This window comes from Centrocercus urophasianus, unplaced genomic scaffold (assembly GCF_019232065.1).
Source record: "Centrocercus urophasianus isolate 14NV4802_14NV808 unplaced genomic scaffold, USGS_Curo_1.0 seq_14, whole genome shotgun sequence".
Taxonomy (NCBI): Eukaryota; Metazoa; Chordata; class Aves; order Galliformes; family Phasianidae; genus Centrocercus; species Centrocercus urophasianus.
The window spans coordinates 22,425,799-22,441,234 of record NW_024884586.1 but is presented as its reverse complement, the minus strand read 5'-3'; the positions used below and the strand labels follow the sequence as shown (position 1 = coordinate 22,441,234).

Genomic DNA, 15,436 nt, shown 5'->3' with positions numbered 1-15,436 from the left:
GTAGTGAGTGGATTTTATTATCTTTCATGTATGGTGTTTGTACAGCATACTCACATGTCATTACTGAACTGTTACTTAAATGATTTAATCATGACACAGTGCTAGTGAGATATCATCCTTAAGGCATGATTTTAAACATACTAATAATTGAATCTGATTGGGGAAGGCATTTGAACGTTTTTCCTGAAATTAGTGATAGCAGTCCATCAGGTTGTATTTCAATTGAAATGATTATATCCTGCTTCTCCTTAATTTTTCCATAGTTTCAGCTAGAAAACACAGCTTTCTACTTTCTTTTCTGATCATTGATACATAATTGCTATTGTACCGCACAAGACAAAGTTGATTTCTGAGAGTATATGCAGCCCAAATAATTAAAGTTAAATTATTTTTATTGATTAAATTTTTTTTTCTTTAATTTTTTTTTCTTGCAACAAAATAGATGACTTGAAGAGTATTCATGCTATCTGATTTTGATTATGTATCTCTGGTTCCTGAATTTATTGCAAAGGTTCCAGCGAGTCGATGAAAAGACGCTTTCAAGTTAGATGTTAGGATTTCTGTTTCCGGTAGTGGATGTAGAGCTGAGCAGATGGAGTATCCTTTGCCTCCCTGTCTGTATGACTGTAAGCGGTGAACTGAATGTGGATAGATTAAAATCAAAACAGTCGGTGGATACCTGAATTTGAAGGAAACCCTTGTTGATGTCATTAATGAATGCTGTAATCCCTCAACTATCGTGACAGTTCTTGGTCAAAAGTAGAGGCTTAATTTTGTCGTTATAACTTCTTTTTCTTTTTTTTTTTTTTTATTATTTTAATCTTCCATATTGTTTTTGAGTATACGATTTCAGTCCATACTGGAAATGTTCATATAAACTTTTTGTTGATATATGAATGTTGCTGGGCAGACATCAAGGCATCACGCATTCTCCAAGTTATGTGGGGAATTTTTTTATTTCCAGATGCAGACATTTTCCACTTGGAACTACAATACTTACAAAATTTTTACATGATGTTAATGAAAATATACAGTATTTTTTAACAAATATTTAAATGTGATAAATTTTTGATCATTAGGTTTCTTTCTGATACATAAACATGTTTTCTGCATTGCTGTCAATCAGTACAAAAGGAAAAATGCATTCAGACATTCTGTTTAGTTTCCTGTCATCTCTACTTTTACATTTATTCTTTTGCAGTATTCATTTGCCTATCTCTTAACAGTCTTCCGGCTGTTTTCTTCTACATCTCTCCTGTATCTCACAAGTCTTGTTAGCCTCCATATAAAACTATTTTTATTTACTTAGGTAACAGCAGTAGGTGGTCAACCTAGGCTAGACTGATGCTAGAAATCTTCGAGCTGTTGCTGCATATATTCACAAATAGTTCAAATCCACTGCAGATAATTGTCAGCTCTGAAATTTTAAGACAATACTTTTAGAGAAGTATAGAAGAGCTCTTTCCTGTCATGGAAAACCCTGCAGATATTTTCTTATAGTTTTACTTCTTTTCCTCTGCTCTGGAAACAGTGACGAATATACCTTTTAGTTCTTGCTGGTTATATTCTACAATATTTATAGACTTCTAAAAAATATATTTAAAGACATGCCTGTCTTCATTTGATCTGAAAATATATGCGCACCTTTTCACGATTCTTTCATCAAAGAAGTCCATGGAAAAAAACAACAAAACAAACACTGTTCTCTGGAACTCATGTTTGTCAGCATTTTTCAGAAAGAAACCTGCTCAGAATGGATAAAATATTCCAAACCTAGCTATACAAGCACTGCCTCTGTTCTGCAGCTCCCTAAGGGGTCTTTCACTATTACTGCTTCCGATGTTTCTCCTTTGAATTTAATGCGAATTTTTCTTCAATAATTTCACTTTCCAAATTCCAAAATTCCAAATTCCATTTCATTTCCACAGACTGTTTTAATTTCACTGTCCTGAGGAGCATTTACTATTCTATTCTGTACTGTTTGTAATTGTTATATGCTTTGTCTATTTGTTTGTTTCCCCTTCATTTTTGTTAATGAAGCAGGGTGCTTGTTATACAGAGGGGTTTGTGATGTTATAGTTGTATTCTCACAGCAACTCATGTGTTCCCTTCAGATTAACTCAAATCTGTAGAGATATTTCACATAACAATTTTTGTTTCATATGTGATTATTTCAACTCTGAAGAATTATTATGTAGTTATTTTCATCCTCCCTGGCTAAAATAGTGCCTTTCCAAACCAGCAAGATTTCTAGCAGCATTTCTTATGAGGAAGGGAGAGCTTCCATGCTTTTTTAACAGTATTCAGCTCTTCTTCATGTGGCTACTAAGCCACAAAAAGCTCTTTTTACAGTGTCTGTCACTTCATGCAGGCTTATGAGGAGAAATGAAGTCTTCACCTCGTATGGGACATCAGTCATTTGATGGTAGAAATACTGTGAAATATACAACCTCTAATTACTCAGGCTGTTGTTTCAGTTTTTCGCTGTCAATATTCAATCTCCCCACCAGTTTTAAAAACTTTTTCATAATGTATTTTGGTAGTCTGTCTTAGAACTGCAGTTTTCCGTATATCTTCATGGAGATTTCACTCCCTGTAATGTGTAATTTCTTTGTGGAGGTATTATATGATGAGATATGCTGTGCTTGTATGCTTACTGCTCCTGTAACTTGCCATCAGACCTTTCAAGAACTATTGCACCCCATATTTCCTTGGAAATCATATTTTCAGCCTAGCTTGCTCTTTAAGGGTCTGAATTATGAAACCTTACTAGGTGTATCTAGGCAACAAAGAAACTTCAATGGAGTATGCTGCTGCTCTGTGATAAAATCCTGAGTTCTGTTACATTAGACTTTTATCAGCAACTCTGTACGGCATCATTCTCTTTTTCTTAGACTTCCAGACAGTTCCTAGCTTAGATGATTAAGTCTTTATCCATTCTGATTTAGTTTTTAAATAAAATTAAGGTTTTGGAACCCTGTGTTGGATGTTACAGAAATCCAGATATATTTGTGTGCTCTATTCATTTAACCAGTAATTCTATAACCAGGTTTTACATCACAGATTTGAAAGACAGTATTACAGCAGAGCAATTGCAGAGCAGTTTTTACTAAGTAACAGTTTCCAGTGTCCCTGAGAAACAGCAAAACACTGTGAGCTTACAGAAACATCTCAATGTTAGAAAATTCCAAGCTGATTTAGCTGCCTTGTTAAATCCTGAAAAGCAGAGTTTTTCTTCTCTTGTTGGAGCTGCTTAGGAAATCTTAGGTGCTGAAAGGCTCTGGTAGTCTGCTGAAGAGGTGTGACAACAGCTGTCGATGGCAAGCCTAAGCCAGGAAAGTCCAGTAAGAAAGCAGTCATAATGGAATTTTTTCTGTGTGTGGATTGGCTTGGTGTGGATTTTTTTTTTTTAAAACAATAAGAGACTAAACATACAAACAAGTTCCATCCCCCCAAAAAATGAAAAAAAAAAAAAAGCTATATTTTCTCTGCTTTATCTCTGTCAAATGAAAATTGATTGTTTGTCGAATTATAAAAAACAAGTTATGTGGGATCCCTAATGAAAGTAATGGATTAATGAATTATGTACAAAAAAGCCATACTAGATTCTAAACTAATGTTCTGTACATGTTAAATGAAGAGACTATTTCAATCAAGTGGGTCCTGAAATTAGTGGATAAGCAACTGTCTGTCCTGTTTCCAAAAGAACATACTAATTACTTCTCTTTTTTTGAAAATTCAAAAATTGATGACATTGGCTGAGGATGTTGGGGTATTTCAAAATCTTCAATTGATTTTTTAATCTTTTAAAAGCTATCTGACCGTCATATTCTAAAGATAATAGAATTCCTGTCAAATACTTCAGGATATTTTTGACCATTTGAAGCAAATTTCATTTGCTTCGTTTTATCTCTCCTTAGTGCTCTGAGCTACCAAGTAAAAGTAGTTCCACTTTCTATTTTTCAGGTAGTTATGGAATATTTACAAGCAAGTACTGTCAAAAAAAAAAAAAAAAAAAAAAAAAAAAAGGAAAGCAGGTCAAACACCAGTAGGGAATTTACACATTTCACACAGTGAGAAGCAAAGCCACAGTAACGTGTCAGGAAATATCACTTTTGTATCATAAATTTTCCAGTTAAAATTTTGTTCCAAAGTAATTTGAAAATGAAAGTGACTGGACAAATTGTTCATATCCCACTAATCCCAAATACTTTAAAAATATACCATTTTTTTTAAAAGACGTAGTTTACTGCTTATCAAAGGAAAGCGTTCTCCTCCTATTGGCGTTACTGATACATTGTCTGTGCTTTTATTGTAGTGACCAGAGCTCATACTGATGTGTCTTTATTAGGTTAAATTAGCTGGCTTGGCTCAGTTAGCCACAGAGAATTGATCTTGCAGTCCTTTTTTTTTCTGTAACTGGAGAAGAAATCTTTGTTTACTTTGGTTTCTCTGCATAATGAAATTTCCAATTTGGGACTTTGGGAATTTCTGCCTTTTAGGCATTACCATTGGAAGATCTCTTCACAGCAGGTAATAGGGAACTAAACAAAATTAAACATCAGGCTAAACTAAAACAATATTGAAAATATTGTTAGGCCAGTAATTATGCAATTCTTAGCCTTAATTTACCATTTTCTAGATATATGGACATTCAATATGGAGAAAATTAACAAAAACTCTTTCTGGAAGCAGCTTTAAGAAACGATAACTAGAAGACAACTGCTAATTTGAATTTAAGATATATGAAAAATTGAGTTAGTTCTTTTGGCATAAGCTCCCCAGAATACCAAAATAACTGATTTAGAATAGTTTATTGTTGGAACTAATGCTTATTGAACAGTGGAAAATTTCTCATTTGCTCCTTGCCTGTTGTGCAGGAGCACTTTCAGCCACTAATCAAAACTGAACTGGATGATAACTCTGTACATGCTTCTGCACATTCCTACCGCATGGAACAATGCAGCTTCTTCAGCAAAGTGTTAATTAAAAGTATTTGGAGAGAAAAACATGACTATAAAGTCACTCAGAAGTCTTATCAAATATCGGTTAGAAAATAGTACGTTTTTAACCTTAGTTCAGACTATTTGCTGTTACTTCAGCTTCCTCGCACTTCATGCTTATGCATGTGTTCTTTTTCCCAATTGTTTTGTAGGGTGAATACCAAAATCGGTAGTGAGGGGCATAATCTGCTGTGTTCTAATTATTACTGATTTTTAAACTTCTACTGGATGTAGAAAGTACAGTTTTTCATTCCACAGTGGTTCTCTAAGATCAGTTTGTGATAGTTCATTTTCATTGAGCCTTGAAAGGTCTACCTTTGGAGATAAGATGACAGCAATTTTGCTCTTAATGCAGTTCAGCTAACTCTAGCGGCTGCTAGCCAGAAAATCAGGAGTTGGTAAAACTGCCAGATGTGCTTATGTGCTCTAAAATACCTTCTGCTTTGTAGTATCACTGCCTGCTCTTCCTCAGTCATTTATACTATTTTGCTCCTGGCTAGTTTATGCCTTTACTAGTCATATAATTTAAATCTCTTCACCTCTTCTGCTTAATTTTTCTGCTACTCCATTCCATGCCCAGATAGTAGTGTTTGATACAGGGAAGTTTTGATATGGAAGAAATTTCTATTCTGTGATTTCTACATCTAAGGTTATATTAATCTCTACTATTCCTGTGCCTTACTTGGCTGGGAGGCAAATGAATGGCTGGTACCCAGAGGATCAGTATGAATAATGAAGCCTGTTATTACTGTAATGTATTTCTCAAAAACTTTGTTGCTTGTGAATATGTAGCTGTACTGTTTCGGTGACCTTTCCAATTAATAATTCAGCTGCGCACGTTAGTACTAATGATTTCTTTATTGTGTCTGAGCTTTTTCACAGTTTGCACAAGAGGGTGGAGTTTGCTTCTTGTTGTGTGTTCTTCCCTGATCAGATTGAGTGTAGGTTTTCAGTATTAGTATTAGAAGTTAATAGAATAGGCAGTTAAGTACACACATAATATAGGCTTCTAAGAGAACAGAAATTGCTAGCAAAGTTTGATTCCTGTTTGCTTTCCTCTTGGTGACTAGGAAGACAATCCATGACTGAAATGACAGATGAGTTAAATTACCAAATTTCATTACTGCTGTTTTCTCAGTTCTTACATTCTAGAGTTCATTATGTTTCTGAAAAAGAATTGGATTACAAAAGCAGCCATGTTTAGTAAGAGAGCTCTGTGCATCATATGTTGGATTTTTGCAACTCTTGCCATAGACTATCCCACAAAACTTAAAAGACTAAAGCTATTCTGTAGAGTATGAATTTATCTAGGCCAAATTCAAACACGAGCCTACGCTAGTAATGAGTAACAGTTGATAACTTGTTCAGTTTATCTCACAAATGGCCAACACTGGCTAATGGGTACTCCTCGTCATCTTCACAAGCTATTTTCCGGTGGATATGGGAATGAGCTCACAAGACTATTCCCTTTCCCCTCTTACACACGTTGTGCTAGAGGTAAGTGTGATTTGGGGAAATAGGGGTGGGATGTCATGAGATGAAAGTGAATGTGGGCTTCTTAAATTTTTCACAAACCTCAGTAAAGGCATGTATCTGGGGATGGACAAAGAATCAGGTGAATTTTTATTTTTTGCCCAAAGAGGTTACCCAGTCCTAAATTTACATGGTTTCCTTGAACTGGGAGTTAGAAATCCCTTTTCTCTTCTGTTTTTCTGCTGCAGAAATTCCCAACATTCCCATTATGTGGGCTCCAGAGAGGGGTAAGCAACATCTTCAATCCCACCCAATCATTTCCAAACTAATTCTTTGCTAGTATTTTTTTGCTTTTTAAATCATCATCAGAAATAGCTCTTAGATGCATTTTTCCCATTTGTTTGATTTTCTTGTGGATTCTCATATTTTTGTTTTATAGGAAGGTCCCACGGCCTCCCCAAGTGCTAGGGTCAGACTCATCTGCTGTTTCCATTTGTGTGCTATTCTCCCGTGGATTTTCATGGTTCACTCTGTTGATCTAATCACATTATCAGAGGGTGAGCATCTAGATTCTTGGGACTTTTTCACTCATGGCACCTTAAGTTATTGCAAAAGTACTGTCACCCTGCTGCCTTGTCAGTTAGCTAACAGGCTTATGTTTTACCCTTGCTGACAGCTGCATCCAATTATTCATGGGCATTGGTCTTCTGCTACCTTGCCTGTCTGGGGACTGCCTGGCACTCACTAGTTCTCTTCTCTGTACTGCTGGCTGTGTGACATTGTCCTCCCAAAATCTTGGCCCTTTGCCTGACTGTCTGGCATTACTTCTTGACTAGCTAATTGCTAGACACTGAATACCCCCTGCCCTGCCCATCTGCTGAATGGCATGTACTGCCTCCTTATTGTCCCTTCTATCTGATTACTTGTGGGCAATGGTTTTCCACTGCCCTGTCTCCCACTTGGAGTGCCTGACATCACCTTCCTGCTGAGTGCATCTGCTGACTGCGGAGTTGTTCTTCTGCTGCTTGGCACACCTGCTGTTTGATACTGCTTTATCAACTTGCTGAATGTCTGGCATTTTCCTCCTGCCTTTCACATGCTTCTTGATTATAGTGTCCCCTTGCTGCTCTTTGAGTCTGCTTACTTACTGATACTTGCTCTTTTGCATTCCTGTCCACTTGCTTTTATGCCTGGCATTTTTGTCACATTGTCCTGCCCACCTGCCTAGATTTTATTCCTAAATATGCATCAGTCTGAAAAATTAAGAAGAAAAGTAAGGAATGGGGAGAAAATATTATCTGACTCCTTCATGATCTGATTCAGTTCAACATACCAGCCCAAAAACTGATGTCAGTACCTGCATCCAGCTTTTTCTTACTTTGCTTACTCAAATCCCTCTCCCTCCTTACAAAAAACAAAACAAAAACCAAACCAAAACAAAATCCCTCCCCAAAAAACAAAAAAGAAACAGACAGCAAAAAAAAAGAAAGGTCCTAAATCTTACTTAATCTTTACTCCATCACCTCATTTTATAGGTATATTACTGTTTGGAAATGCTGTGTTAAGTATCAAATTCAGCACTAAAACAAATCCCTAATGTTATATATGGTAATTTTTGCAGAACCCGTGGAAGGTAGGTAATAACAAAAAAAAAGGGGGGGGGAAAAGGCAAGCAGTGCGTTACTGAGGCTCAGAGAGACTAATGGCTGAATGTTGAGCTATGCCCAACAAACACTGAATCAAAGGAGTTAAGAAATTTTACAAGTCTCTTATTTGAATCGCAAGTTTGCAGCTAACCTAAAAAAGGACATTGGATCAGTATGTGATTACCAGACTGCAGTGTGTTGTAGTTGTTGTTTCCTACTCTGCTGAACTTTTGTTACTGGAAGAATATTTGGTTATTAGTTTACAGAAACCTTTTTGTCACTTTTTCACAGATTAAGAACAAAGACTTGACTACAAATGTAAGATCCATGGTGAGGGTTCACAAATCATGGACAGAGCTTACTGTATGAAGTACAATTTTCTGCTTTTATTTTAATGTCACTCACTCATCCTCTGTTTTCCTAGTTCTGCAACCGTTTCTAACATACTGTGGATGATTGTAATTTAAATCACGCTTTTGAATCCAGTACTAACTAGGAACTGGAGTAAATTCTCTCTCATAATGAATTGTGTCATAATTTCATGATAAAGACTTCCTTCTCTTAAAATAATTGTCATATCCTATTAACTTAAGCTTTTAAACTCTCAGTACATTATTTTATGTTTTATAGTATGTGTTGTCTTCTTGCTATCTTCAGAGATACCGTAAATACGTTGACTGATGTTAAACCTGACCAGCAAGCCAGCAACCTTGACTGAGTACCTCTTCACTTGTGCCAGACTATGTGTTGGCTCTGAGAGGTATCCTATGAGAGCACAGCTTGCTTCTGACACCAGCCTGCCATGGAGAATGGCTCCCAGTGTGGCAGACAGCCACAGTGAGAGCCAGCAGGGACTTTCTCGTCGATGTTGCGCTGAACTCTCAAAATCTGCTGTACTGCTTTATTCAGCTCCAAGGAACTTCAGGACAATAACAACCTTTTGGTGTCCTAGGCTTCTCACTCTTAGCGACTCTTCCCTGTTTCTCCAAACATATTTTTTCACAACTTTGCAAATTCTTAAAAACAGCAGGTTTACAGTCTCTCACTTCCCACCAACTTCACGCTGTTGAGGTTTGTGGATAAAAGAACAGATCTCAGTGGCAATTCACTCTCTGAAGGTTTTAACTCTTGGTGCTACTTTGTTTTGCTTCTTTCCTAGAATGTTGTTTGAGAACTGGCAGCAAGTGAGGATGAGAAGAGAGGAGGAGCATTTACTCTTGCACTGTAGGGCTGCTGGACAGCTCTTGACCTCATTTCTTACCCCAAGAACTGCAGGTCATATCATCACAGGTGTATCATTTCAATTAAAACAGTTTCTCTAAATTAATTTTATCTCAGAAAAATGGCTAGTTTCCAAATAATATGGATGTATAAATTTTAAACAAAATGCAGAAAAATTCCGAAACTGAAAGATAGATAAATACTGTGCTTTTCCTTGAACATATGCTTTTTTCCTGGTTGAAAATTGTACCTCCTGGAAAAATTGGTGCAGTGCTGACTCAGGCAGCTTCATGGTAAAAATGTCCAAGGAAATCAGCTTTTCATCTGTAGTGATCAAGCTATTGCAAAAGCATTTTAGTCATTTTGAAAAAATATATGTTTAGTTGAAAGAATACACTTTAGTTTCTATCTTATAAATCTGGCCCAGGAGTTTTAGGGGCAACAGCTTCATTTTCAAGAGTGAAAAAAGTGAACAGCTATCTGCCACTTTTCTATGTGTTGACTAAGTATTTCTCTCAGATGAGTCAATATTTATGTTTACAGAATTAATACATGAACAGAAAACCCTAAAACTTCAGTCTCTCTCTCCAACACTTCTACATTGCATGCAAATTTAACACTGGAGATTCCAAGAATAAGAAGGACATAGAAAGCAGATTTCTTTGTCTCCTGGTAATTTTGTTTCCTGCAGCATCTTAAAGAGAAGCTGCTATTAACTTATCAACACTCTTTTCAGAGAGAGAGTAGTTTTCTTTTGATATTTGAAAAGTTAGTAAGATGCACTTAACTACCCTAGCTTGTGTGTTTTTCTCAAATAATAGCTTGTCACATTCTTAAAACAGCTTAATATATTCCCCAATAATGTTTTATATCCTTGTTTCTTTTCCTTGATTTAAAAAAAAACCAAAACACACACACACAAAAACACAAAAAAAACAAAACGATTTTTTTAATTTTACTTGGTTCACTCAGGCACATAGCATTGGGAAATTAAGGTTGGGTACATATGGTTTCTGTGTTATTCTGCATTACTGTCTTTCATCATCTACATATACTATATAGAATCCCGATGTCTGATTTTTTTTCTTTAATATCTCTAGAGCTATTTGTGGTTGCTGTTCTCAGAATGTGAGCACATTGCTCTGGTAGTAATAGGAGGTAAAACAGTCATGGTCCATCTTTGAGAGCTATTGCAAGACAGTTGAATTATACCTTCAGATCTTACAGCTTAAAATGGTGAAGTCAAATGATTGGTAATGAACTGAATGTATTCTTTAAATACTACTTGTCAGTTACAGGACAGTTAGACCATGATAAGGTTATCCTAAGAGTGTCATATTTCATCTTCTCTACAAAACTTTTTCATCTAATTATGTCCATGCGAATCTTGGAGAACAAAAGAAATTATTCATGCCAGGAATTAAATAATACTGTTCAGGAAAGTGTTGGAATCACTTCTGCTTTCAAAGTCTGTTCAGTTTTTCAGTTCCAGTGAGCACATCACTCATGTATATCTACATCAGCAATTATTCATGTACCAGACATGTGAATTGCATTACTGGATCTCACTGATTAATAGTTTTTATGAGTTTTTATGTTATGGCATTAATTCCTGAAAGCTGTTATCACCATACTTTACCACTTATTTGGACAGTGAAGATACTATTTAAGGCAATCTTAAGAGAAAGTGCTTTTAGTAATTCTTGAGTTGTCAAAGTAAATGCTTGAAAAGTTATCGCTCAATACACCATTCTTTGTACTGTAAAAATGCATTTTAGGAGAGGTTGTTTTTTGTTGTTGTTTTTTTTTTTTGATCTTCAACATTGATGATTTTAGATTCAAAATTTTTTGAAAGACATGTGGCAAAAGCTCACCAGAGTTCTGTAGGCAGTGTTTGTACTTCATGGATGGTAGCAAATACAGACAACGTTCCCGCTGTTCTCAAATAGCTACAAAATTATTTATTTAGAGATGTAAAATTGTGAATAGAATTTCAGTGCATTCACTGCCAAGAAGACTGGGCAAGTTCTTAGGCGAAAGTAGTATAAATTTCTGACTGGTGACTTCATTCTTTATGTGTGCTAATGAGGATCTATAAATAATAAGTTTTCATCCTGTGGTATCGTAACCATCTCAAAAGGAATGGTTTTTTTTCTCTTTTCAGTTCTAGACTGTATTGATTAGTACACTTCTTGAAACTAGTTTTACATGAAATTAAGATAACTCAATCCTGTTTCTTCTTTGATACAGGTAAATAGTCTAGAATTTAGTACGCATAACCACATGTTCAACACAGAGTAATTTTTTAATGAGACACAGCTCCCTAACATTATTTAATGCTCATTACATTGTCAGTTGCAGTAATTGTAGAATTCTTACTGGTATTGATTATTCTTTCTGCTGGTTTCTCTTATTTCTACTCCATGGTTCTGACGTTAGCTGTGAACAAAATTTTTGCACTTCTGAAGTTTTGTTCTGTTTTAATTTTTAAAGAATTTTGCAAACGTTGTGACTGATAACGTATATTCTTGCATATAGAGTTAAATATAGAGTAGCTTGAAGTACTTTGAGGGAAATTAAGAGGGTAATAATATATACATAAATTTTTAGTGGTGTATTTGGAATGGCAGTGGTGTGTCACTACCTTTACCAGCTTGTCTTCATCTTTTCTCCTTCTGTTGAACACCTGGGGATTGATTCTTACATTAACTGGAGTTGAGGTGGGAAGCACAACAGTTTGCACATTAAAAATAGGACTGAAGAAGGAAATACCACTTGGCCTTGCATTGGAACCAGGTGCAAGGACTTGTTTCCAACGATCATTTTCAAGTTAATCCTATAACTTCTCCCAGTTGTGAATACTTTATCTTTTGACACTGGCTTAGGACATATTATTATACAACTTTAACATGCTGGATCAAGTGGGCTGTATAAATGCCTCCCTCGTAGAGGAAAAAAGCATTTATTAAGTATTTTCTTTGCTTGGTTAACTGTTTCTAACAATGAATATTTTGTTGGTTTTATCACAATGTATAGGGATGAGCAGTATTGCAAATGTAAGATTAGTTTGGATGGTATAAACACTATCTGAAAATTGTGTTTAGCAGTCAAGATTAAAAAAAGATTGTTATTAACATTTAAGATATACTGTAGGTTATATTTAGAAGTTGCATATTGTTTTGTTGCCGAGTTGCAACAATTTCATTAACACTTTTATTGTATAAATGAGTTGGGTAAATCACTGATTTATGAAGTTTATGTAAATCAAATACAGCCAGATTTGAGAGAAAACTTACAGACCTGGTGAGGTGCAGATACAAATCAGAAATCCCACAGTGTTGGTTTTTCTACTGTATTGATTTAACTTTACTATATATAAAAATGTGAAGCATCTTCCCCAGTACATTTTGCAAGCTGTAAGCAAAAAATGAAGCTGAACACTGTGAAGTAAATCTGTTGAGTGGTTTGATTTCAGCTGAAGAAGACAAGGTCTCTAAGGAAAGTTACTGTAAATATTATTGGGTTTGATCTTTATTATCTTCTATACTCCTAGGTAAAAAATAGCAATATCATTGGAGTCCGACAATTAAACATATTAATTGCTTAGTCATGCTGAAGTTATTGAGGCATTGTCAGAGGTACTTCTGTCAAGAGGTGGCATTTCTTTTCTGTACACACAGTGTAATTGTTTTGATAGAATCATTTGCTGACATTGTTTTATAAACAGGATGAATAGGAAATTAGCTCCAGGCTTCAGGATCTCATGCCATAGGCACTAGGTAACAATAAATGGTATCTTGAGTCCCAATGAAGAGAGTGAGGGAATTTGAAGGCAAGTTGCAAGCACAAGGAATCATGGATACAGGGAAAAACAGAGAGTTTGTATTTAATCTAATCTATCAGCAGTAATTGCTGTGACACTTCTGTTCCTGACATGGGTAAATTTTGTAAGGTCATTCTGTGAAGTCTGAGATCTTGCTGGCAACAGAGTCCTTGTGAATATGCTGAGAAAGCAAGCAAACTTCAAATCAGTATTCCTGTGCTGCAGACCTATTGTCAGTGGAAACGTTATTGATGTGTGCAGATACATTGGTTTGTAGATTCGTTTTTAGTTGACTGCATTAATCAGGGTTTCATCCATCTTTGACTGTACATTGATTTGAGGTGGGAGAAGAGAAGGAAAAAAGAACAAGTAATAATGCTGATAGAATTCCACTGAAGTTGATAGAATAAGCCACCATAAAGCTGTTGACAGGTTTTATAGACCCATCCTAGCAGCGCTTATGGATGGCTTGTTGCTGAGGAAACAGTGGCTATCAGGCTGATACTTATTAAGTGAATATGGGCAGGTTCATTTCTGTGAGTGTGCATTTGGTCAAAAGCTCTAGAATGACAGCAGCCACCTGGAATCCACCAAGGAACAGCTCCTTGTTGCTTGTGGTGTATAGGCATTGTTGTTGTCTTCAATGGTTTGTGACAACTAGTTTGACATCAGGAAGAAAGCAATAATCAGGTATGTGTCACAGCTCAGCCACTGTTTGGTGTACGTCTGACTGCAGCACCCCAGTGCTGTGTTAGGGCCATCAGTGGGCTACTCATTGTTATCCAGGACCTGTGATTAATGTGATTACAGGTGATATCACCCCAACATACTCCTGGATCTGACCCATCACAATGTCTACTTCCTTCATATTAGGAATGAATGCAACAAATGTACATCTTCTATGTACTTCTGAATTCCAACTTCTCTATGATCATGCTAGCATATTCTTTCTTTCTTGCAGCATGAACACTGGTGTGTTCAGTATTAATAATGATAAACTCTGCCAGTTTGTGTGAGGACAGTAGAGGGCTATTTTTGTCTGTACAATATGACTGTGAAAGAACAAAGGATAGTTCTCTAGCAAATCCTTTTAGAATTCTGTATTGGTCCTTGGCACAGAAATAGCAGGGCTTTTCTGAGATTATTTAAACTATCAACCCTGGGTTTGCCACCTTCTGTGCTTTAATATTATTCCCAGAGTTGCTCTGTCTAATTGTTAGTGTAGAGTAGATCGTTTGAATTTTAGTACGAGTTTTTTGTTGCGGATACTCTTGTAGCACGTTAGAAATGCAACAGTGAAAGCTTCCATGCATCTTGCACTGAAAAAAAGTTATTTTAAGACCTTCAAAAGGTACCTCTATATAGTACTGATATGATGGCTTACATCACTAGGAAGTTGCTGACTTCGTTGGCAGTTTGGGTGACTTTTATAACTGCCTCAGCTTTGGTTGCAGTGCAGCAGTAGTGTAGACGGTAAAATTTATCCATTTTTCAAATTAACTAAATAGTCAGCCAAAGAAAGTTCATTTTGGAGGGCATTAGAGAACATGGTTCTTGTTAAGCCTTCCACCCACAGAAAAGACAAAATGTCATCACAGAGGATATTGGGGGCATAGTATAACAAAAATTCAAGGAAAGACAGTATTATGGCAGGAATGAGTGCTTGAAAAGTGATGTTTATCCAGTAACTTTTCAGCACATTCAGAGTAACAAACTGCTGCAAGTTTTATTTGGTACTGTACTAAGAGAAGAAATATGTAACTGAATTTTAGATAAGAAGCTGTGATCAGTCTAGCTCCGTGTAAGCTCTATTTTCTCGCCCACAAGATGAGAGTAGGGAAGTAGACGATAAACTCCAATTGCTGACTTGTGAAAAGGAATTGCAGCCACATGAACTCCCTCCAGCAGAGGTATACCAAATGATTTTTAAGATGGTATCTCATCTGCAAGCTGAGCAAGATGGTTTTTGTTACTAATATGTACACATCTGATACATCTCATTAACAGCTATGACTGAAAATTCTATTGCACATTCGGCTGATCTATCTCCATATAGTTTCTTCATCCATTCTTCTGAGGTTTGACTTTGTGGTCTGCAAGTTTTGGTGGAGAGGGCAGATGGATAGGTATTTCTTTGATTTGACATTTTTAAGATTTTTGTATTAAGTGTAAAACCCACAATGCAATAATATGTTACCTATGCTAATTCTATAGCCTGGTAAATATAAATTTGTTCATTAATTTGCATAAACAACTTTATGATATGCTAT

The 15,436-nt window shown here is 36.0% G+C and overlaps 1 protein-coding gene across 17 annotated transcripts in view; it reads left to right on the top strand.

The window, feature by feature from the left end:
- GPHN (gephyrin) overlaps nt 1-15,436 on the top strand; it is a 308,827-nt gene that overhangs the window by 179,378 nt on the left and 114,013 nt on the right. For 10 of the 17 annotated variants that reach the window (XM_042814426.1, XM_042814421.1, XM_042814423.1 and 7 more), the window contains one exon: nt 6,725-6,763. The exons of 6 other annotated variants lie outside the window; for them this stretch is intronic. In XM_042814426.1, the coding sequence (XP_042670360.1) occupies nt 6,725-6,763 (39 nt within the window). Of the gene's footprint in view, nt 1-6,724; nt 6,764-6,963; nt 7,034-15,436 lie in introns of those variants that run through there. One more of the 17 variants, XM_042814434.1, reaches the window with a different exon arrangement.